A 23,855-nucleotide genomic window follows, 5' to 3' on the forward strand; every position below is an offset into this window, starting at 1 on the left:
CTATGAATGCAACTAACAACAATGGTGGTGGTCCGGTCAATGCAACGACAAGTGGTGGTGGCCACTACTCTCCTAAAGACGACGGTTTCCCACTATTTTGAAGTCGTGTTCTCCAATTATGTTACATGTGCATTTTGGTGAATCAGATCTTTGCATGCCCTGATGTTAGAACTTGTAGGGCTTGCCTTAGCATAGAGTGTTGGTGCTATTAGTAAAGCCTTCTGTGTTAGCTGTTTTTACCTGATGTTGGCTAAATCTGATGACTTGATGATTGCTGGCTGAACTCCTAGAGCTGGTGTTTACTATAAGTGTTTTTGACCTACATGCAGCGGATTAATGTCATATGGCAATACAACTTCACCATAAATTAGTCGGTGAATTTTTGTTTGCCTTACTGTTCATGCTATGTGATTTAGGTTTAAATTTAAATAATTTCAAATCAAAATTTAGAATTCAATTTAAAAATTAAACTTAAATTTGAAGCTGAATTCAAATTTGAATACAGTGTAACATCTGAAAGCATCCTAGTGCCTTAATACTTTCTCTACAACTCCATTTTCTAGAGAAAGGATCTTTCCCTAGGGTCTAGTCAGAAATCCATAGGGCACAATTCCTTTTCCCGTCAATATTTGGCCCTGCACATCTTTCCCTAAAAATATTCCTAGCGAAAGAGTGTCCCTACAGCATTTTAGCCTTTCCCTAGTAAATCTTTTTGTAGGGAAACTTGACGTTTCTAGATGAGGACATGACATCTTCGGATACGACCATGGATTGTAAGGTGAGCTTGTTCCAAATAAATTTATCATGTGGATTTCAGAATAAATTACTATCTAATGATTTAATTATTGATAGGAACTATGGAGATGATGAGGACGTTGGGGAGGAGTTTGAATGCGTGGTGGACTAGCAAGGGCATCCAAGCCGAGTTGGAGGCCCAATCCAAGTCGAGCTCGAGTCTGCCTCGAAGTTCAAGACCACCATGCACTAAATCGGATGCCCAGATTGCATACGGGCTTGGATTTGGACATTCAAGATATGTACGGAAAGCTAACAAGAAGGTCTTTCCAATGTCTCTGGTTTGAGGCACAAAATCATTATGAGTCAACGGAAATCATCCAAACAAGTTGATGTACAGAATCTATTCCAACGCTGTGACACTGTCTTTTGTCTTTGGGCCTTGTATCATTTTGGAGCCCATTAGAGATGCATCCAGGGGGTATTGCACGAACTTAGAGTCCTCATAAATATAAGCCTCCACACCATTAGGGTTTGGATTTTGCTTAAATTATTCTGTCAGAATAGTTTCGCCATTGTGTCGGTTTGTAAGATGACCCCAACTTTGTGAGCTTAATCATTCATCGGCAATTTGGTTGGGTTCTTTCTTGTTCTTGCTTGTGCTCTTCGATTCGCAGGCAAGGATTAGCCTTCATGGCGAGGTCAACCGAGCAACGCATAGTTGATAACCAAGAGATGTGGTGCTTCGATTGTAGGCTCGGCTCTTGTTGACCGGAAGCCGGATCGCTTGTGTCGTGTTGTCGACAAATAGATAGTTATCCCCCTTTCGATCACATATCAAGTGGTAATTAGAGAGTCAAGTATACAGTCAGGTTTTCACTTCCACCATTCTTGTTTCGCCTTCGTCCCATAGTCCACAATAAACCCTAGTTTCGTTGTTGTTTGTTTTCCCCTATCCTATAACCATTGTCTTTAGCCTTTTGCATAATTTAGTTTCAGCTTCTGTGGTGTTGAACTTGTGTCCTAGATCAAGTTTGGTTGCTGGTTCAGATTTGTTTCATCCATCATTTCGTTGATCCATACATCCCCGGCTATCCAATCCATCAAACTCTAATTGTATCTCCTCTCGGAATCCTGATGTGATGATCCCTCCATAAAACAGTCATAACTTTTGCATACGTACTTGAAATTGGGCATTTTTTTCCACAGACATCTACGAAAAAATTTCTTTCCTTTGGTGACTTTCATTGCCATTTGGGGGGAAAATTTAAAATTCCGAAATTCGGCCCAGAAGAATTAGTTTTTGAGCAAATAAGTTCCAATTCAATTATTAGAGCATCTACTTGTTTTTCTATAGACAAGAGCTTACATCTAGTTTCTGTGAATTTTTTTTTTGCTTCATTCTATTGTGCTCCTGGTTGAAAGAAAAATGTTTAAAAAAAGTGTGAAGAGGAAAAAAAAAGAAAGGGCAAGAGCACATAACGAGAACACATAGCAAGCTGAATTGTTCTATTCCACTGCCATTGTCTGTGTTGACTTCATTTGTTCACTTCCTTTGCAATAATCTGATTTCATCCAAGGAATAATTTTAGGCCAGCTACTAGGCAAGTTGTTTGGATATTTATTCAACACTGCTAACTGTTTCTGAATTATGTGCCACACACACACACAAATACACACACACAGAAACATATATATATATATATATTCTACACACAGGGTGTTGAATAGTATTCAATGCACCGGAGTAAAATTCTCATGATATTTACTGCTACAACAGAAGGTCCTGCTACAACAAATACACATTAATGTGTCATGTCATAATTTTCTGCCCACTTTCAGTGCACATTAATTACACATTCTCTTCTCCCCTTATTTCTCTCACATACTTGGTGTGTGTGTGGATACCGTGGCTTCATTTCTAGGCCAATCAATTCCAAATCTCACACTAACTAGGTATGTAGGACATGTTTTCAACTCTAATTTATCCACTTTTAGGCACTTGACGGTACTATTAGTAGATAATGATGGGAAAAAATCATTTTTTCCGACAACTATGTCGTTGGGGCAATATCAAGAATAGAAGTAGTGCAAATGATAATGTAGTAGTAATTTCTAGAGCATAAAACATTATCATTGTGCTTCCACGCGTTGCAAACCAGTTGCATGCTAGAGTAGTATTTTTCATTGTTCAGAGTAGTATTTTTTTCATATTCAAGTAGTATTTACACAATTTTTTAGTAGTACTGTTTCAAAAATTATAGTAGTATTTTTTTCTTACTCAAGTAGTACTTTTCAAAATTTAGATAAGTATTGTCATAATTTTGAGTAGTATTTTTTTCATAATATAGAGTAGTATTTTTTGTGCTTTTGAGTAGTTCTACATACAAGCGTAATTCTTGGTTTATGGTGTGTGGTTGGAACACAATTTTTTCCGTTAATGCACTTGAAATATATGGAATATAACTTGTAAGCTTGATTTACGGTTCTTTAGTACTAAAATTACTACAACCAAGTTAATGTGCTTGGAGTATATGGTACAAGTGCTGAGATATTTGAGCATGATATGTGGGAGCCTTTTATTTGAGTTGGTCCCATGTGTCCGGACTTTGAATTCCAAGAACTGCAATTGAGTTTTATATTAGTAGTAATATTATCAATATCAAAGAGTATTATCATAAAATTAGAGAAGTAATAGCAACATAAACAACTTCTCTATCATTGGGTCGATGTCATAATTAATTTTACTTCTCAAAATTTGGAAAATTACTCCTAGATATTACATGTCTAAATTTTCTAAGAACAAAGGAGTATTTTGTAAAGGAATTTCTAAACTTATTTTTATATAGATGAATGGAATAAATGCCAAGTAAGGAATAATATTGTAGAACAAGGAATAATTGGCCATATACACTAAAAATAAAAATTGAGACCAAAGGAATATGTGTGTTGTATCAGTCCATCATGTGTTTTTACACATTCTGTAATCATGTTTAAAAATGTTGCATCCATACAAGGATATCTCATTTTAAAACACAAATGCATGCTAATTACTCTCCTAAATCTCACTCAAGTTAGTTTCTGTGCACGAATGCTTTTAATAGCCTCCTGAAATCCCTCATCATTCAATTTTATTATGACAACTACAAATTCAATGCATTCTTTCTATACACAAAGGACTGCATATATTTCTCTCACAAATCTCGCTCAAACTAATAGGCTGGCATGCAGGTTTTGACTTCCTCCTGAAATTGCTCTCTAATGCAAGTTTAAGATAACATCAATGGAGATTCCATGCATGCCGCATGAATAGCATGCTCAAAAAATTTTGCATGATGACACATGCACTCCATGGACGAAATTGTTTTTTACTGCGGACCACGCACCTCCTCATACAGAGGCATTGGCACGGGCATGGCGTTGGTGCACAAGATGGCTGATTGACAAACTCGTTACACGAGAGAAAAAAAATGGTGATCGCGACATCTCTGCTACGGTGCACTACTGCCCAACGTTCATGCTGCCATCCACGCACAACAGGAGATGGTCACGCTTCGAGGGACAGCTCACCAGCAGTGCTAAAAATGGATGCTAACAAAAAAATGATGGATTTTACGGTTGCGGAAGCTTGCCAGACCTCTTAGATGTTGCAGCCACAAGGTACACGCATCATGCTCTGCACACAGCAAGACTCAGTGGAACATGTAACAAATCAACAACACTAAAAATCAGATGCGAAACTAATGTACATCCAAATTTTATGATTGCAGCACAGAGCATGCAGGTTTTTACGGTCTTGGAGGCTTGCTGGACCTCCGGCTAGAAGCGCCGCCACGGACAAACCAATAGGTTTATTTCCACAACGCTATCGCTGATGAATCACTACTTTTTACTTCCACACCATCCACTTTATACTCCATCCGGATATGGACAAGGCAACACTATACATACTTGCCTACACCAAACTCTTTTTTTCCCTGGCACGATCCACACAACTCAAACATAGATCTCTATAGCCACACATTCCACTTTATACTCCATCCACATATTTCCCACAACTCTCGGGATGTTGACGCGAACGTCGCGCAAATGCCGCATGCATGGCGCCCTTTTTACTGGTCAATCAGTGCTTTATTAATGTGCGAGCAGTCAAACGTGCATTAAAACATGCCACAACCATGACAAACCATAGGCTCCAGGGCCATGTATGTATTAAAAGTACACACTTAACCAAATTTTACCACCCTCACATTGTGTCACCGTAATTTTGCCTTGCCGGAGTGCTAGCTCCCCCGTGGGCGTTATATATAGTTTTTTCTACACTCGGGTGTAGCTACTCTCATCATCAGTATATCATCACGTGTATGTCCGCATACTCATTTATCACTTTGAGTATGTTCGTATGCTTATTCTAAGATACTTCAAAGGTATATACATGAAACATTTCAAAAGTAACCCTATTTTTTAAATATACTATGATTATACCTTAGTATTACAATATAAAATAAATATGTCCATATACTTTATGTATGGTCACATACCAAACATATATATCATCGTAGATATTCTAGTATGAACATATACTCCACGTACATACTCTCCGTTGGATCAGATTCGTCATGTATCATGAGATACACACATGGGAGTAGCTACAAAAAAGTGTAGAAAGGAATTTCCACGTACATACTCTCCGTTGGGTGGGCTTCTTCAGCTATCAGCAGAGAGGTCAGGGAGCAGGGAACTAGTTTTTGATGGACCAACTCCCTCACCACGTACATATTTATGTTAATTGTTTTGTTAATAAATTGTGCACGAAACACCTTTACTTGACCTCATAGAGGCATCTACTACACCTACTGGCCACTCGCAGCTGCCATTGCCGCTATAGAGGAGCTATTATTTCTGATCATTCTTATTGGCAAGCTAGATCTGTCTTTCTTTTTACTGGGAATTATATTGTATGATTGCCTACCTTTCCAGCGCAATCTAGTTCGTTATTTCAAATTTTTGTCAAACTACAAATGCAAGAAAAGGTACCTCAATTCAGGTCAAGCCTCTCCTCTGCATGTTTTACAATCCAGTAACCCACTAAGCATGATCAAGAAGCTTTCGGCTCGATAACATCCGCAGGCCTTCATCATGATATCTGCATGCCTAGTGTTTATTGTTTTGTACTTCTATTTTTGTTTACCCCATGCACAAATGCATGGGTGTGTTATGTATTGAAGCTCGATGCACAAATTAAATAAAACCTTATCGTAAATCACAGATAAGGCGCATTGACGCTCGTTCTATTTGTCGTCTTGAGCCATCCGAATTACTATAATTATTTTATGGTAAATCAATCTCTTCATTTGAAGATCATGATCCCAACTTGTGGTACGAAAGTTACAACATCCAGAGAATGATGAAGTCGTCAGCAACCTTGGAAGCATGCAAGCTTTTGTGCCCCTAGTTAACGTAGTTGAACTTTCCTAATTGTTATCGTGAAATCTTGTATATCTACTTTCGTGGTAATTCATCTTGTTATTATAGTGACCGGTTTGTCAGAATCGTCTCACAGTATTTGAATTATCGTAACAATTTAACCATGCTAGTAACTGGTTCATCTTGTTATATTATTGTTGTAGCTGGATTAACGTAATTGCCTGGATATTTACCTTCGTTGGTTTTATATTTACCACACTCTCATTCTAGAATTCTCGTAACTCATGCACGTGTACACTAAACCATGCTAATGCGTCATCGTAACCCTCTCTATCACTAGCTTAGTGCAAGCGGCGACATACCTGAACTCGATTTTCCCGAAATCAGCGTGCACGAACTAATTACCGTTCATTCATTTTCCATAAATGACCGTGACTACCAGCCACCAGCGGTTGCAGCTCGGCTCGGCTTACGTGGTTGGCTCAGCAGTGACGTCCCCCAAATTACGCAACAAGCATAAATGGGCAAATGGCTGCGTCGCATCGGACCATGGCTCGCTTGACGGTGGGTCTGCTGGGCTGGCCAGAGAATAAACTATTTTGTGGCCGGCAACAGAATATGCTCTCCTTATATATATACAGTGGCGGAGGACAACCAAAAATTTAGGTGTGGCGGTGCATTTCTAGACTACATTCATATATTGTACGGAAATAAAAGTTCACAACAAGACTATCGTTTAGAAGTACCTTAAATGAAGAAAAACATGTAGATTACACATCAAATCAACAACGGGACCAAAATAAGCTGTTAAACAAAGAGAAAACATAAATTAGTAGTGAAACATTAGAGTTAAAATATTAAATGTAATACGAGATATACAATTAGAGTATAGAGTTATACCGATAAATTTATTAGTTGCGTTCAGTCCGGTTGCGTTTAGGATGCTTCGGCAATTTCATATTCCTATCTTTCTTCACTTGAAATGCTTTTTTAACTTCATCTCTAATATTAGGACCAAATTGATCTATTGGAATGTGAAGACCCGGATCAGAGATGACATGTTCTGGATTGAACTCAGTTATTATACCTTGATCACTTGCATCTTTATCTTGAGTTTGCTCTCTACTTGAGTTCACACCACCACTGGCTTGACCTTCAACATCTTCAACTGGCATTGGTACTGCTACAACATCAGTGCTCTCTACTTGAGTTTGCAGCACCACCTCCAATGCCTCGAGACCAACTCCACTTCCATGAGTACTTGGGGTGCTGCTAGACCCTTGGCTAAAGTAGCTCTTCAAATCTGCAAAACAAGAGATTGAATTGAAGTAAATTAGCACCTTTACCTCAAGTTCTACATCTATTTGAATTTGAGATTTTGAATACTTCTATTAATTTATTTGGTACCTCTTCCATATCCTATTGCTTTTCTTTTTCTCTTTCTGTTGCTGCCGCTGCCGGAGTCCATTGAGGATTGAGAGAGACGGCGAGCCGGCGAGCCACCGAGTGACCGAGGGCCGAGGCCGAGGCGCGGGGTCGACGAGGGGCTCACCGGCAGCCACCGCAGCTGCTGGCCTGCTGCTCACCACGATGGCGGGCGGGCAGCCGCGTGCTGCGTAGCTCCTGGACACCTCAGCCGCGTCCGTTGGTTCCCAGGCAGCCGCGTCTCTCTCTGATATGAAATGGACAGATCACGAATCAGAGTGCATGCGCAAGTAATAGCAGAAATCATCAAGCAAAAAAGGAGTACCAGCTCACGGAGCTCTCTCAGACACCGAACTGATGATCGCCGAGGCTGGAGCGGCGACAGACTTGTCCTCGCCTGGATCGATCGCCCGTGTACACAGAATCGAGCGACGATGCCCCACGCCCCCACCAGATCAGGCCGCGCCGGCGGCAAGGGTTGCTGCGGCGAATCGGCCAGCGCCCGATGGCGGGTTGCTGGGTGCTCCGCAGACTCCTGGCGGCAGGGTGCTGCGCAAGCGAGAGGGCGAGCCCGGGCGCGGAGTGGCGGAGGCGGACGACGGGCGCGGGCGTGCGGCTAGGGTTCGGAGGACGAAGGGGACAGGGGAGCTCGGGGAGTCGCTAGGACGCCAGCCGCTGGCTTCTTGGCCTCTCGGATACATGGACTGGGCTGAAAAATACGGGGGTATGAAAAAAAATTTTGGGCTTTAGGTATGGCGCGCGCCATACCGGGCCATAACAGGCCCTCCGCCCCTGTATATATATATACATATATATATACATATATATACATATACACATATATATATACACATATATATATACACACATATATATACACACATATATATACACACACATATATATACACACATATATATACATATATATATATGTATGTATACATATATACATACATATATATACATATATATATATATATGTATGTATGTATATATATATATATATATATATATGCCTTCCCAAGCTCCATATATACCTCTAGTTTCTGCAAGAATTTAAGCTTTGCAATCGTTGTACCACTCTCTCAAGGTAAGAACCAGCCACCTGTTGTGGATCCTATGCTTTGTAGTGGTAAGAACTTTGTGAGGGCTTGGTAAGATGTTTCTTTTTGCTGATTTGAGAGTTTCCCCTATCCACTTTTATAGTAGTTGATAGGAATAATCCTATCTTGTCCTTTCTCCAATTATGAACATTTTGCAAGACAACTTGAGTAATCTAGCACAACAAGTGCTCAGTTCTCAGATAGAGAAAACAGAGCAAAATCAGTTCAACAACTTGTTTCAAACATGCTTTGTTGCGAAGAAGTGATGTTGTCGTGTCATCATCGACGTGGTGCTTCGATTGTGGGCTCGGGTCTTGTTGATCATAAGCCGGATCACTTGTGTCGTGTTGTTGACAAATCAATAGTTATCCTCCTGACGGAGGATCGGGCACCTCACGTCCCATAATTTCTAGTAGTGATTGACCGACGCCATGGAAATGGAAGCAGAGGAAAGTTCCAACAAGCATGAAGACACGTACACCAAGGACGGCTCTGTCGAACCTCCGTGGCTGGCCGGCGGTCACCGCGCCGACTGCACTACTACAAAAAATAATTTATCGCGACCTTTTTTTAAACACATCCGAGGCAGGCAGGAATTAAAACCTCCTCAGTTAATGACAGACATTAACCGAGGCGGTCACCGTAAAATGACCGCCTCAGTTAATAGCCTATTTTCGGTAGATCCGGCCTCAAATGGAGGGGCTAAACTTTAGCCACTTTTGCTGTTTGGATATACAAGGGCTAATGTTTAGCCTCTTTTGCTGTTTGGGTTTACGAAGGCTAAAGTTTAGCCTAGGGATGTTCAAAATACTCCTTTACTCCTAATTAATGTCATCTGCTACTAATTAATAGAGAGTAGAGAGTCTTTTGCTACTAATTTGGCCCACCTTGGAGGGGCTAATGGGGATAAAAGTCTAGCACTTCACTTTTAGCCTTCCTGAATGGTTCTCCACGAGCTAAACTGAGACTAAAAGTGGATGGGTAAAGTTTAGCCCCCAGGGAACCAAACAGGGCCTAAAACCTTTAGTACATGATTGCACATCATGTTAAGTGGAAAATGTGTTTATTAACACCCGTTTGGACGTAGATATTGAAGCTTAGATTTCAGAATTGGTATTTGAAGCATGTAGATATCTTCTTAGACATCGACAAGGTCTCCGATATGGAAATTTAACAATATGTTTTATGTAGGAAAACAACTGTAGAAAGTTGCAGCGTTAACATACAGTGATAAATTTTAAGACAAAAATTTCAAGAAGCCCGACTGATGAGCATATAAATTTTGAAATGCATGCTAATAATGTAAAAATTTCTCAAAAGCGCATCGAGTTTTTTGAGATATCGTCACTAGGTTCACAGAACATAAGTTAGATCCATCGATACTATGGAAAGCTTCAGCAGTGTCTTTCATTTTCCAGCAACATCAGATCTTAAAGGAAAAGGAAAATCATGGCTCTGCTATATTAGGTAGCTACTTAATTATGAATGCTATTTCTTTGCTTGAGATCTGATCATCACTAGCTAGGCCAGGGGAGAAATTAAAAGCGCCCTATTATTTCATAGTCATGTCAATCCTAGCTATCCTGAACAGATTAGATAGAATATTAATAGAATTCAACTGCGTATGCTCAGTGCATATACGGAAGCAGACATTAGAGCAGGGCAGCCGAAGTGAAGCCTTCACTTGGCAACAAAGAATGCCAATTTGATGCTGCAAAATCATCTGATAGTGGTCGCAGGCCACGCCGTACTGAACTGAGCCACGGTCGATCTGTTCTAATAATCTCGGTCTCCTAGGACATTATGAGGAAGCAATTTAATTAGATCAAAGTTATGGCTAACTTTGGGGGTTAACAGTAAGCAGAGAGCACTGGACTCCACACACTTCATTGTATATTGTCTATTTGGATATCTTAATGTGAAAACATCGACCTAGGGGTTGATAAAACAACCAAGGCCGTGTTTAGTTCGGTAGGGTGTAAACGCAAAAAAATTTTGCGTTTCGAATCTTCCCAATTTGAAGCACTAAATGAAGTTTATTCACAAAATTTTTTGTACAGATGGGTTGTAAATCGCGAGACGAATCTAATGATGCTAATTAATCCATGATTAATCAATAATTAGCGGATGGTTACTGTAGCATCGCTGTGCAAATCATGAATTAAGCAGGCTCATTAGATTCGTCTCGCGATTTACAGCTCATCTATGCAAAAAATTTTATAAATAGACTTCATTTAGTACTTCAAATTAGGAAGATTCCTTTTCACTTTAATACATTTACGGTTTTTTTGCATTTATGGGGTGGAACTAAACACACCCCAAGTATTTTGTTGCAAAGTTTCAGGGTGTCAGTTTGGTCAACGGGGGGACAGCATTTCAGCAACCGATCAGACCAGGCTGCCCTCCCAATAATAATCAGCACACAAGTCAGGCCATATTTAGTTCTTTACATGTAAACGCAAAAAAGCCGTAAACACATTAAAGTGAAAATGAATCTTGCTAATTTAAAGTATTAAATAAAGTCTATTTATAAAACTTATTGCATGGTTGGGCTGTAAATCGCGAGACGAATCTAATGAGCCTACTTAATCCATGATTTGCAACAGTGATGCTACAGTAACCATCCGCTAATTATTGATTAAACATGGATTAATTAGCATCATTAGATTCGTCTCGCGATTTACAACCCATCTATGTAAAAATTTTTGCAAATAGACTTCATTTAGTACTTCAAATGTCCTGTTTACATCTTTACATATTTTTGCAAAATGAACTAAACACACCCTCATTAACCCAACCAGGGCAAGCAAGGAAGGGGGTGGTGGCCATCTCTATTAAATGGTGAGATGCAGGGCTACTGTGTGGTCGATGGATCGTCGTCTGACGACTCCTGATTCATCTTCATTCATTCATAAGCTTCCACTGCATCTGTACCAGGCAGCTAGCGGCACCGTCCGGCCGGCTCATTACTCTCTCATATCATCACCCCTCACATGCACCTTCCGGCCGGCCACATGATCGAAGAGGGAGATTCTACCAAGAGACTTTGATATCCTATTGAACATTTTCTAAAGGAAACATCTTGCGATAATTGACCTGGTTTTTACAGGTCTTACTGCAACTCTTTTAATTTGCCGAATTTCTGCATCCCAAGCTCGAAATCTATGCACATACACTACTGGAAACACGACGTTTGCCGTGTGCCCAACACTGCTAGAAAACGGGTCATTCGTCCCTGCACATTAGTACCGGTCGAACTTTCGACCGGTACTAACGGCTCCATTTTATACCGGTCAAAAAATCGGAGCCTATTAGTATCGGCTCGTGGCTCCAGCCGGTACTAAAGAGCCGACACCGACACCGGTGTGTAACGGCTAGGAGCCATTTAGTACCGGCTAGAGACACGAGCCGGTACAAAATGGCTCCGAGAAAATTTAGTACCGACTGGAGACACCAGCCGGTACTAAATGAGAGATTTAGTACCGGCTGTTGTCTCTAGCCGGTACTAACATGCCCACTATAAATTAGCTCGTCTTCTTCATCCCCGAGCCCGAGCCAACCATTTCTTCACCGAGCTCGGGGTGCTTCCATGGCGTGAGAGAGGAGGTGCTGCCCATTTTTTCAATTTTTGTGGGGATTTCACTCATCCAAGTGTGTCAAAGGTTTGCAACTTCATTCTCTCTTATTTGATGGTCTTTATTCTTTGTTTAACGCTCCATATTTAGAGAAATTTAGAATTTTTTGAAAGAGTGAGTATGAGCTTGATTTTTTTGATTTATACATTGTTTTTTTGAGATGTATAGAACTGATAAATTGAACAAGATTTATTAGATAGTTTGAATATGCCTAATTTCTAATGATTTTTTTAATTATTTTGAAATGTCATAGTAAGTGTGTTAGTTTGTTTCTTTTTAGGTAGATAATTTTTTTATTTTGTAAATTAGTTTTATTCAGTACTTTACATGTATAAATACGACATTAGTTTTATTCGTTAATTAATTTAGTTTAGCATTTGAACTGACATTAGAAACAAATGTTTATTTCTTAATGCGAATTTTACGTTGATTATTTTGACACTCTAATGATGTATTTATTCGGGCTCATATTGGAAACCATCGAGAAGTTTAAAAAAAATTGTTTTCATTATGGTTTACAATTTATGTTTTCATTTTAATTCTAATAATTTGTTCATTTTTTTACATTTATTTGATTAGTGTACTGAAATTAGTTTTGTTTCTTAATGAGACATATAATTGACCTGTTATTAATATTACTTCCTAGAAATGTCTTTGGAACATGATACCTTTGAGCGTCGAGCTGCGGCTCGGGCGGCGGTACGCAATCAATTGGAGCGCACTGGTCATTCGCTTGAGTTCCACCCTGCAGAGCGTGTTGGTCTTGTTAGCGGTCGTATTCGTCGTTTGATTAAGAAAACTTTTCATATATTCTCCCTTGGCAAAGAAAGCCGTAAATTTAATCGTGAATTTATCGTTGAGTTGCATGGTACTGATGATGATCGTGAGTTAATGGCTCGATATAATACAAGACGTGAAGAGTCAGGGCTGGCGGAATATGACCGTTCAGTGTCAAGACTTCACGAGGCAGTTCACGAGGCATCCGTCAAAAGATCTCATGATGAGTAGTTTGTATTAGGTAGCTAACATATAGTGTAATCTATATTTATTAATTTGGACTTTTATTTATCATGTTATTTAATTTACACATGTTATATGATGGATATTCGGACCTTTTGTATTTCAATGTTAAATTCGCGAAAATGGCAATTGTATTTTATTATGTTATGTGCCAAATGATATAAATACAAATAAAATAATGTTGTTACTTAATACAAAATTGTAGATCGATGGACCGACAATGGATGTACGATGACCGGTGCACCATGGCGTGGATTAATGGTCTAAAATCTTTTCTCGATGCGGCGGAGGCCCACAAGTCATCGAAAGTTTTCATGTGTTGTCCATGCCGCCTTTGCCAAAATAAAAAGGAATACTATAAGAGAAGCACTCTACACGCCCACATTTATGAAAAGGGTTTCATGGATAACTATACTCTTTGGACCAAGCATGGTGAACCTGGAGTTGTGATGCAAGATGGTGAAGAAGATAATGATCATAATATTGCAGACTGGGCTCATCTATATGAAGCAGGAGCCTTTGAAGATGAACCCATGGACGATGCTAAAGAAATGGACGAGGCTAGAGAAAATGCAGCAGAAGACCAACCACCTGATGAATTAGATCAGGTTCTAGTGGATTCACAAAGAGACTGTGAAACTTTAAAGAAGTCAAAGAAGTTCGAGATGATGTTAGAGGATCACAAAAAAATATTGTATCCAGATTGCAAGCAGGGGCTTAAAAAGTTGGATACCACACTTGAAATACTGTTTGGAAGGCAGCTAATGGTGTCACCGATAAGGGATTTGAGGAGCTACTTGGAATCGTAAAGAACATGCTTCTAGAGGGGAATGAACTGCCATCTACAACATACGAAGCAAAGAAGGTTGTTTGCCCTCTTGGATTGGAGGTACAGAAAATTCACGCATGTCCTAATGATTGTATTCTCTATCGAGGCGAAGAATATGAGAAACTGGATGCTTGTCCTGTCTGTGATGCAAAACGGTACAAGATCAGGCAAAATGATCCTGGTGAGGTCGATGGGGAGCCGGTCAAGAAAAAAGCTCCCCTTTTTCAGAAATAAATCCAATGCTAAATTGATGCGGTGGCACAAAGAAGAGCGTAAGCAAGATCAGATGCTGAGACACCCTGCAGATGGGTCCCAGTGGAGAAACGTGGATAGAGATTTCCCATATTTTGATAATGACCCAATGAACATAAGGTTCGGTTTAAGTACGGACGGAATGAATCCATTCGGCGAGTGGGACAGCAGTCACAGTACATGGCCTGTGACCCTCTGTATGTTCAACCTTCCTTCTTGGCTATGCATGAAGCGGAAGTACATGATGATGCCGATGCTTATCCAAGGCCCAAAACAACCGAGCAATGATATTGACATGTACCTAAGACTGTTGGTTGATGAACTTTTGCTGCTGTGGAAGGAAGAAGGTGTACGTGTTTGGGACGAGTACAAACAGGAGAATTTTGACCTGCAAGCATTGCTTTTAGTTACCATCAACGATTGGCCTGCACTTAGCAATCTGTCCGTACAGTCAAATAAGGGATACCAGGCATGAACTCATTGTCTAGAAGATACCGACAGCTTGTATCTAAAAAATTATAGGAAGGTCGTGTACATGGGTCATTGTCGATTCCTTCCCCTCAACCACCCCTTAAGAAGAAAAGGAAAACATTTCAAAGGGGGACCAGAAACTCATGCTAAGCCTATGTTTCGAAACGGGAAGCGTGTTTTCTCGATGGTGAAGGATGTCCACGTCGTGTTTGGAAAAGGTCGTGGAAGCCAACAAGTTCCGAATGATGAAAACGACCATGCCCCAATGTGGAAGAAGAAGTCCATACTATGGGAGCTCCCATATTGGGAAGTCCTAGAGGTCCGCAACGCAATCGATGTGATGCACTTGACAAATAATCTTTGCGTGAACCTGCTAGAATTCCTTGGTACGTATGGGCAGTCAAAAGATACACTGCAAGCAAGACGTGATTTGAAAGAAATAAAACAACGAGAAGACCTACATCCTGAGAAGAGAGAAAATGGACAGTACTATTTACGTCCTGCTAGCTGCACTCTCAGCAAAGAGGAGAAGGAAAGCATGTTTGATTGCTTGAACAGTATGAAGGTACCGTCCGGTTACTCCTCGAATATGCAGGGAAGAATTAATATGAAAGAGAAAAAGTTCACAAACTTAAAGTCTCATGATTGCCGCCACGTTCTGATGACCCAATTGCTTCCAGTCGCGCTGAGGGGTATTCTACCAAAAAATGTAAGATTAGCAGTGGTGAATCTATGTGCCTTTCTTAATGAAATTTCACAGAAGGAAATCGATCCCAATAAGCTCGCAAGGCTATAGAATGATGTGGTCCAATGTCTTGTCAGTTTTGAGATGGTATTTTCACCTTCGTTCTTTAATATATATATCAGGAGCGTCGTTCCCTCTCACCTTCGCCTCTGCCGAGATCGATTCGCCACCACTGCTGCCGCCGGTTGCCACTCCGCCTCCACCTCCGCCCCGCCGCCGCGCCGCGCCTCTGTCTCTGCGCCGACACCCCGTCACGCCTCTGTCTCTGCCTCCGCGACGCCGGGCCTTCTCCTCCTCGACAGCGGGCGCCCCCGCTCCACGCCGCCGGTGCCTCCTCGCGCGCCATCGTCGTGCCCGCTCGCCGCTCACGCGCTGCCGCCGCAGCTCCTCCTCGCCGAGCACGCGCGCGCAGGCCCTCAGCTCGCCCGTGCCACGCCTCCACGCCAGCCTCGTCCACGAGCGCCGCCATCCTCGTGTCGTCCGGCCCCGACCACCACCGTCCTCGACCACCACCGCCGCGTCCCTGCAGCTATGAGCCGCGACGTCCTCCTCGCCCCCGATGCCCCCCACCCCCCTCCTCCCTCTTTCCACATTCGCCCGACGCCGGCAGGCAGAGGCCGGCGGCCGGCCCCGGGGGTTTAGATTTTTTTATTTTTTTTGTTTGTGATTGAACCTTGTTAATTTACTGAATTATAGGTTCAAATTCAAATTTAGTTTAGGGTTTAGGGTTGAAATTTAGTTTATTTGACTAGTAGGTTCAAATTCAAATTTAGTTTAGGGTTTAGGGTTGCATTTTAGTTTATGTAACTAGTAGGTTCAAATTCAAATTTAGTTTAGGGTTTAGGGTTGAAATTTAGTTTATGTAACTAGTAGGTTCAAATTCAAATTTAGTTTAGGGTTTAGGGTTGAAATTTAGTTTATTTGACTAGTAGGATCAAATTCAAATTTAGTTTAGGGTTTAGGGTTGAAATTTAGTTTATTTGACTAGTAGGTTAAAATTCAAATTTAGTTTAGGGTTTAGGGTTGAATTTTAGTTTATGTAACTAGTAGGTTCAAATTTATGTATTTTCATTTTCTTAATTGTCATTTGATTAATTAGGACATCATTTTTAGTACTTTTTGGATAACTAGGTTCTACAATATATTTTGGAATTCTTATTGATGTATTTAAAATTTTGATTTAGTGTATATGTACTTTGAGGAATTCTTGTATAGTGAAAATTTGTAGAAAATTGTAGAAAATTTGTGGAAATTATGTCTAAATTGTAGATATTTGTATAAATGAAGTAAATAGTGGCCTAATGTTAGGAATTATGTCTAATTTTAGTTTGCTATACTATAAATAGGTGAAATTAGTAGAAAATAGTAGAAATTTTTTGAAATTGGTGAAAATAGTAGAAAATCTTAGAAATGTTAGGGCACATTGTATATAAGATGTATATGATGTAAATTTTAGAAATTTTGTCCATGTCAGTGTTGTACGGCTTTATTGAAGGTGCACCTATAATTTTTTTATACATTGTTAATTAGTACAAAATTGCATATCAAACATATGTTGACTCACATAGGAAATGAAATGGAACCCTTTTGTCGAGATGACGACGAGGCCTTTCTTGAGAACATAATTGGTACGGGCGTGCACCAGTACAAAGAGGATGCTTCCGAGTACGATGGCAGCCAATATCTTAACGATACTGGCGATGGCGATGATAATCAGCCAGAAGAAACGGCTGTGCAAGATGATAGCGCAGAAGTATATACAATTCGTGCTTATATATCTAAACATACGCATTAATTCTGTATGTAAGTACAATGCGTACTAAATACATATTTTTCTAGGCATCCGAATCGACTAGGAAACCAAAACGGAAACGAGGGTCGAAGAAAATTATGGAAGGGCACACTATTATCACTTCATTGCATCCTGACGGTGAACCAAAGTCTCCGAAGGGTGTGAAGACGACTGTGGTGAATCAATGTGCATGTTATGTCAGGGACCACATTCCAATTAGCTTCAAGCTATGGAAGAAAAGTAAAGCCACAGATATCGATGCTAACATCGTTCCCGAGACCGAGAAAGAAATGTTATGGGCAGATGTGAAATGGCACTTCACCTTTCCGGAGGACAAAGAACAGCTGTTTAAGGATTGGGTCATGAAGAAGATGGCTATTGCTTTTTAGACGTTCAAGAAAAATTTGAATAAAGATTATGTTAAAAAGGGACTCACGCCGGACTTCGAGAAAAACTTCAAGAATCAGCGTCCTTATTGGGAGGCATTCGTCAAGTACAAGTCGTCCGAGGATAGAGAGAAGAAGATAGCCCAAGCCAAAGAGAATGTGAGCAAAAAGAAGCACTTCCATCATCTTGGGCAAGGAGGATATGCGTCCGCGATTCCAAAATGGCAGAAGATGGAAGATGATCTCATTGCCAGAGGAATCGTACCGGCGACTTTCAACTGGCCATTGCGAGCAAAACATTACTTCTACACTCATGGAGGCTCATTGAATATGGAAGATGGGTCGTTCGTCACTAGCGATGCCATATGGGAAGCGGCCGACAGGCTCTATGTGGCACTAAAGGCCGTGTCTGAAGGCAGCTTCAAGTTGGACAGAGAGAAAGACGAGCTGGCGTACGCTCTTGGCACACCGGAACACACAGGACGTGTGTGAGGCATGGGCGTAGTTCCATGGAAGCATGGCTTCAGAGGCGACATAAGGATGTATCGAAGCCGATAGAGAAGAAAGGCTGAAGTAGTAGAGAAGGTGCGTGCCCTAGAAGAACGGGTTGCTTCGATCAAAGGTGCACTTAATGCAACTAGCCAACAGCAGCTACCAGAAGCCAGATCAATGGCTCAGTTGGAGACTAGCCCCGTCGGCTTGCAGCGTCGTAGCAGCGTCACTTCAACGGAACACCCTGCCGCAGATCGAGAGGAAACGGTTGCGGAACATTACCCTGTGGACGACATCACCGTGAGGACCCCCTGTGAGCTTCTATTTCCGCTAAGGAAAAAACTGAAAGTAGTCACTCACGGGGTTGCTGAAGTCCCTGTTCAAGGTGGGACAATCCATGGCATGATGATTCCAAAAGGATATGCTAGAGTCATGGTTGACCATGTCGAGAAAGGATGGGAAGACCTCGACCTCGAGAACCCTGGAGGCGATGGAGAAGAGGAACTAGGACAGGCCCTCCACACTTGGATCTGTTGGAAAAAACAGTACATAAGAATTGCAGGATGGGATCCTAGCCCGTCTCCGAGGTCACCGCCAGTCGCTCAAGAGCACCCCAACTTGGATCCACCGTCACCGGCCGCCGCCCGGGACCCCAACTTGGATCCACCATCACCGGCCGCAGCCCAGGACCCCAGCATTAGTCCATCGCCGTCACCGGCCACTTCCGGGGAGCCCAGTGTTAGCCCGCCTCCGCCATCTCCTCCCCCCGCAAAGAAGAAAAAATCTACTTGGGTGCCGCCACCACCACCTCCAAGGTCGAAGAAGACCCAAGAATGAAAGAAGAAAGAGAAGCCCATGCCAGAGAAGTCAGGTTACGAAATGACTCCAGAAGAATTGACTGCTTGGGTGCAAGAAGACGTGCGCAAGCAGTTGAAGCCAAAGGAACCAGTGGATCCAGCAGCGAAGAAATTCTTTCTATCCATGATGTGCCAACCAAAGCCTCCACTGATGTCGGACTACGACCGCTCGATCACAAAGTCATGGGAGAAGAAGAGTAATCGGAGGTACAACCAAGTCCCCCAGTTCGGAGAACAATAAAAAAACAGTACCCCCTCTAGTAGTGAGGATAAAGCTACTACTGAGTTTGTCAAGAAAACAAACCTCACAAAAGCTCAGCTCCTAGGTCATGAAAAAATCTCGGTTCACTAAGGGGCAGGAAGAAAGTCATTTGTAATGGGGGAACCTCTTATGTGGCCAGAGCTGATTGAAACCCTACCAACAAAAATGCGTGAGTTCCATAAGTGGTACTTGAAAGCATCTGCAGAGGGGTATATAATGATAGCCGCTCGAATTAAACATACCCATTTCTATCGGGGGATGATGACATTTGGATCGATTTTGACCATTTTTTATTTCTATTCCATCAAGATGCCCTAGACAAGTCCCTTGTCAGTGTGTGGTCTATGTAAGTGTTTCTTGTCAATTGTATACTCTAGCTCTACTTAGTCATTTAGATTTCTCATTCCCTCCTTTTATTTGTAATCATGCAGGATGAAAATACAAGAATGCTGGAAGAGCGGGATTTACAATGTTGGCTTCATCGATCCGAATGTTATACATGAGGAGAGTGTATGCCAATATGCTAATCAGACCGAGAATAATTTAGTCATGTCCTTGGAAGGGCAGCACGATCGCACATTCATTTTGTTTCCGTACAACTTCGAGTGAGTCCTTTGACTTTTTGAGTGACTTCAACTAGTCAATAAGTGTATATATCTAACATTTCTTGTATCCATATATATGTATCAACAGTTTCCACTTGATCCTACTTGTGATCGAAATCGATCGGTCCCAAGTTACTGTGTGGGACTCCTTGAAGAAGCCACCAGAATTATACCAAAATCTCGTAGACATCATGCAAAGGGCATGATCTCGGTTCCTCAAAACACAATTAGGAGTCACGTCAACACCGACTGAACTTGAATTCAACCATAACAAGCCGGTACGAATATCGCACATCTACTTTCATTTATTCAAACAGCATGAATATTTCATAACATGTATATATGTATATAGTGTTTGAGACAGAACCAAGGAACCAACCTCTGCGGATACTACGTATGTGAGCACATGCACTTTTTTTGCAGAGATACCAAGAGGGTGACACAAGAAAACTTCGAAGTATGTATAACATTAGTAATAATTTCTTGTATCTAATTCCATGCAGGTACTAAGTTAAACTATTGGTGTTTATTTGTTGTTGACAGATTTGGAATATGAAAGAGAACCTCATCAAACCGGAAAGAATCAGGGCAATTCAAGAAGCACTCTATGGATTCCTGTTGGATGAGGTGATAAATCCAAAAGGTGAATTTCATTCCGATCCAAGGATAAGTGTGGCTCGAGCTGATCAACTCAACAAACGCCGTAAGAAGGATGCCGATGCCGATGACGATGCAGATGATTAGAATTATTGAAGAATTTGTCGGAAAAAACTTATGAGAATTCATACTTGTAAATATTATTGTCTTTTATCCATGTATGTATATAATTTCTAACATTTCTTTTATCCATGTATGTATATAATTTCTTTTATTTGCTTTGCTCCATATACAAATATGAATTCTAGATACGAGTACGAGTACGAATACACAAACCACTACGACTACGACTACTAATACTAATCAATTGAAATTAAAAGGAAAAGAGAACAAAAATAAAGGATAAAAAGAAAAAAATTCTTTTAGTACCGGTTGGTATTACCGGTTGGTGTTACCAACCGGTACTAAACTGCTCGGCCTAGCTGCTGGCGTGGCCAGCAGTTTAGTACCGGTTGGTGTTACCAACCGGTACTAAACAGACCGTTTAGTACCGGGCCAGCTGACCAGTACTAAGTGCGCGTGCACTTAGTACACGCACTTAGTACCGGAGGAGCGGTACCAGTCGGAAAACCGGTACAAACCGGGGGTTCCCGACCGATACTAATGAGAGATTTTCTAGTAGTGCAACCTTTTCCCTGCTTCCCCCTGCTTCCCGTAGTGATAAATAGCTAGACCTTGTCTACAAGAAATATTTCTTATAAAAAAATATGTGGATTCAACCTGACCTTGCTTGTGTAAATAGAAATAGTACAGATGTAAGCAAATGACGTGCAAGTATGTTTAGCAGAAAGTTCTGTGTGCTTCAGTTTCAAGTTTCTGTAGCTAACCTTTAAAGCATGAACAGAGCTCACCATGTGAAATAATAATAGCAAACAGATGGCGTACAATGTGTACGAGAGCTTCGACAGGGTTACACACAAGACCGGCCGGCCCTTTTCTCTGTTCTATAAGAAGAAAATGAAAGGCCTGATGCAATCCAAAAGTATTATCACTAAGATTTTCTGAGAATTAAACAATCTAACATAGCGCAACACGTTAATGGTAATATTTATTGGGACCTTGTATTGTGGCCTCATTATTGAATAAAATTCCACATATTCTTTGTTGACTTAGGTACGGTGCAGGTCCGTTTTAGCATCTTGAAGGGGGGGGGGGGGGAATCATGATATGAGTTTTTGGGAAAACTATCAAGCTAGCTAGTTTGGGGATTATTGATACTCCAGGGTTAATTTGGGATTGAGTGACATTTTCGTAACTATAAAGCAAGAATCAAGGGGTGACGGGAAATGGACTTGATCGGTTCTTGAATACGAAGTATACATCTTAAAGGCGATAGAGAAAGCATGGACAAATTAAAGCAGCTATGTGCTCACACGGTGACACAAACAGATAGATCTGTATATATAAGACACTTTATTTTGGCTTCAGCATGAACAAATAAGAATTCAACATCACCTGTTTTGAGTGCGTCCTACTAAAAATACCCACTACATTGTTCATATCCCATGTCGTATAACGTACAAAGCCCCCTCATTGTAATTTCCTCAAGGTAAGTACAGTATGCAAGACGACGCAGCACGGCCGACCAGGAGAAAAATGTCACCAAGAACACTGGGAGATCCAAATCCTAATCAAGAGGCAGCGGTACCTTGCCCTCCGACCACGGACGCCAGCAGCCCATGCAGCCTCCCGGTGCCGCTTCCGGATTGCCGCGTCCGGAAGCACAGCGTGGACGTCGGCGACGACGCCGCACCACCGTCATCTTCGTCATCACCCCTCGAGCTCGACGAGAACGACGACCGCGGGCTCGCCAGCAGCCTGTTCCGGCCCCGGGTGCACTGCACCTGTGCGCCATCCTTGGACGGCTGCGCCGATGTCGATGACCGTAATGGCATGGCGTGGCTCCTGCGCAGCTTGGGGAATATGCTTTGGACGAAGCTGGCCGGCTTGGAGGAAGACAAGAGCTTCTTGGACGACTGGGACTTGGAGAACTTGGTCTTGGCGGCGCCCTTGTTGCTGTAGTAGGACGGCGGCGGGGTGAGCGGCGGGAGGGTGGTGTTGGAGATGGAGTTCTTGGGCGTGCCCGGCGCCGACTCCCACAAGAAGGGCACCGAGCCTGCGGAGGCGACGCCGTAGTAGACGCGGAAGGAGGGGTTGGAGACGGAGGGGTCCTTGGAGAGGAGGCGGCTGGCCATGGTGGCTCGCTCCTCCAGCATGGCGGCCCGGAGCGTCTTCTGGCTCGAGCTCTTGGGGAGCATCCTCGTCCTGTCTTCCTTGTCCAGCATTGTCCTTTGGCTCTCCTTGAGAGATCGATGCAGTTTGTTTGACCAAGAATAGAGCTTGGGGTTTGGAAATTGAGGGACAGGGTGGGGAAGTTGTTGCTAGAAGATGTAGAAATGTGGCTTTGAAGTTGTGGGGAGAGAGGGATGTCACAGCTGCTAATGGTTAGCCAGGAGAGATGTATTAGAGACAGAGAGGGGTGGGTCCCACTTAAATAAATATTTTATTCATTGCGATGATGGGTCATGGCTTTGCTTAATTTGTTTTCGATAGGTCCACGTATATTCAAGCATAACCATAACTTGGGTTCTACAACTGCTACTACATCTATAGGTTCACTACCGAAAATTCCTTGTTTGCCTAGTGCAAGAGCGTTTGCCGAGTGCTATCCTTCGGGCACTCAGCAAATAAGTTCTTCGAATACTACATGGAACTCGAGAAAATAATAGCACTCAGCAAACAACTGATTTGCCGAGTGCCAAAAATAAAACACTCGGCAAAAAAGAAGAAAGACACTCGGCGAAAACAAAATACTCGGCGGATAAAGCTGTTTGCCGAGGGTAAATATTTAACACTCAGCACATAATTTTTTAAAAAAACTATTAGAATAAATTTACAAAAAAAATTGTAAAAAAATAGGTATGCTAAGTACCCAAATCTAGTACTCGGCAAAGCTGTAGTTTGCCAAGTGCTAGATCTAAGCTACCGAGTGCCAGATCTGAGCACTCGACAAAACCCAGTTTCCATAAAAATGGCTCTAACTCCACCTATCTCTCCTCCCTCCTCCTCTCTCACGATGCTGCCCCCATCCTCTCCCTCCCTCGCCCGGCGCAGCCCCTCCCCTCCCTCTCCCGCCCCCAACCCCCCCCCATCCCATCCT

General features: G+C 41.9%; 2 protein-coding genes across 4 annotated transcripts; both read right to left on the bottom strand.

Annotated features, from left to right (window-relative positions):
* Positions 1-6,823: 6,823 nt before the first annotated feature.
* On the bottom strand, positions 6,824-8,235 carry LOC120699107. Of its 3 annotated transcripts, none has more exons than XR_005685219.1 (4): positions 7,913-8,235; positions 7,570-7,834; positions 7,063-7,465; positions 6,824-6,966 (listed from the first exon to the last, which is right to left on the bottom strand). XR_005685219.1 is itself a non-coding variant. In XM_039982975.1 (4 exons), the coding sequence occupies exons 2-4, from the start codon at positions 7,628-7,630 to the stop codon at positions 6,899-6,901; spliced, it is 345 nt and encodes a 114-aa protein (XP_039838909.1). In that variant the 5' UTR covers positions 7,631-7,834; positions 7,913-8,235; the 3' UTR covers positions 6,824-6,898. The 3 variants fall into 3 exon arrangements, 2 of the variants coding, with proteins under 2 accessions (XP_039838909.1, XP_039838908.1); XM_039982975.1 differs by having other exon boundaries at positions 7,250-7,465; XM_039982974.1 differs by having other exon boundaries at positions 6,824-7,465.
* Positions 8,236-22,085: 13,850 nt separating this feature from the next.
* On the bottom strand, positions 22,086-23,124 carry LOC120699108. Its single transcript, XM_039982976.1, has one exon. It carries the CDS (start codon positions 22,978-22,980, stop codon positions 22,327-22,329), a length of 654 nt encoding a protein of 217 aa, XP_039838910.1. The 5' UTR covers positions 22,981-23,124; the 3' UTR covers positions 22,086-22,326.
* Positions 23,125-23,855: the final 731 nt, after the last annotated feature.

Source organism: Panicum virgatum, chromosome 3K, assembly GCF_016808335.1.
Source record: "Panicum virgatum strain AP13 chromosome 3K, P.virgatum_v5, whole genome shotgun sequence".
NCBI lineage: Eukaryota > Viridiplantae > Streptophyta > Magnoliopsida > Poales > Poaceae > Panicum > Panicum virgatum.

Coding starts and splice junctions, on each gene's coding strand:
- LOC120699107 (XM_039982974.1), bottom strand. CDS start 7,630: ATGGACTCCGGCAGCGGCAGCAACAGAAAGAGAAAAAGAAAAGCAATA. Junction 7,466..7,569: donor AGCAATAGGATATGGAAGAG/GTACCAAATAAA, acceptor CTTGTTTTGCAG/ATTTGAAGAGCTACTTTAGC.
- LOC120699108 (XM_039982976.1), bottom strand. CDS start 22,980: ATGCTGGACAAGGAAGACAGGACGAGGATGCTCCCCAAGAGCTCGAGC.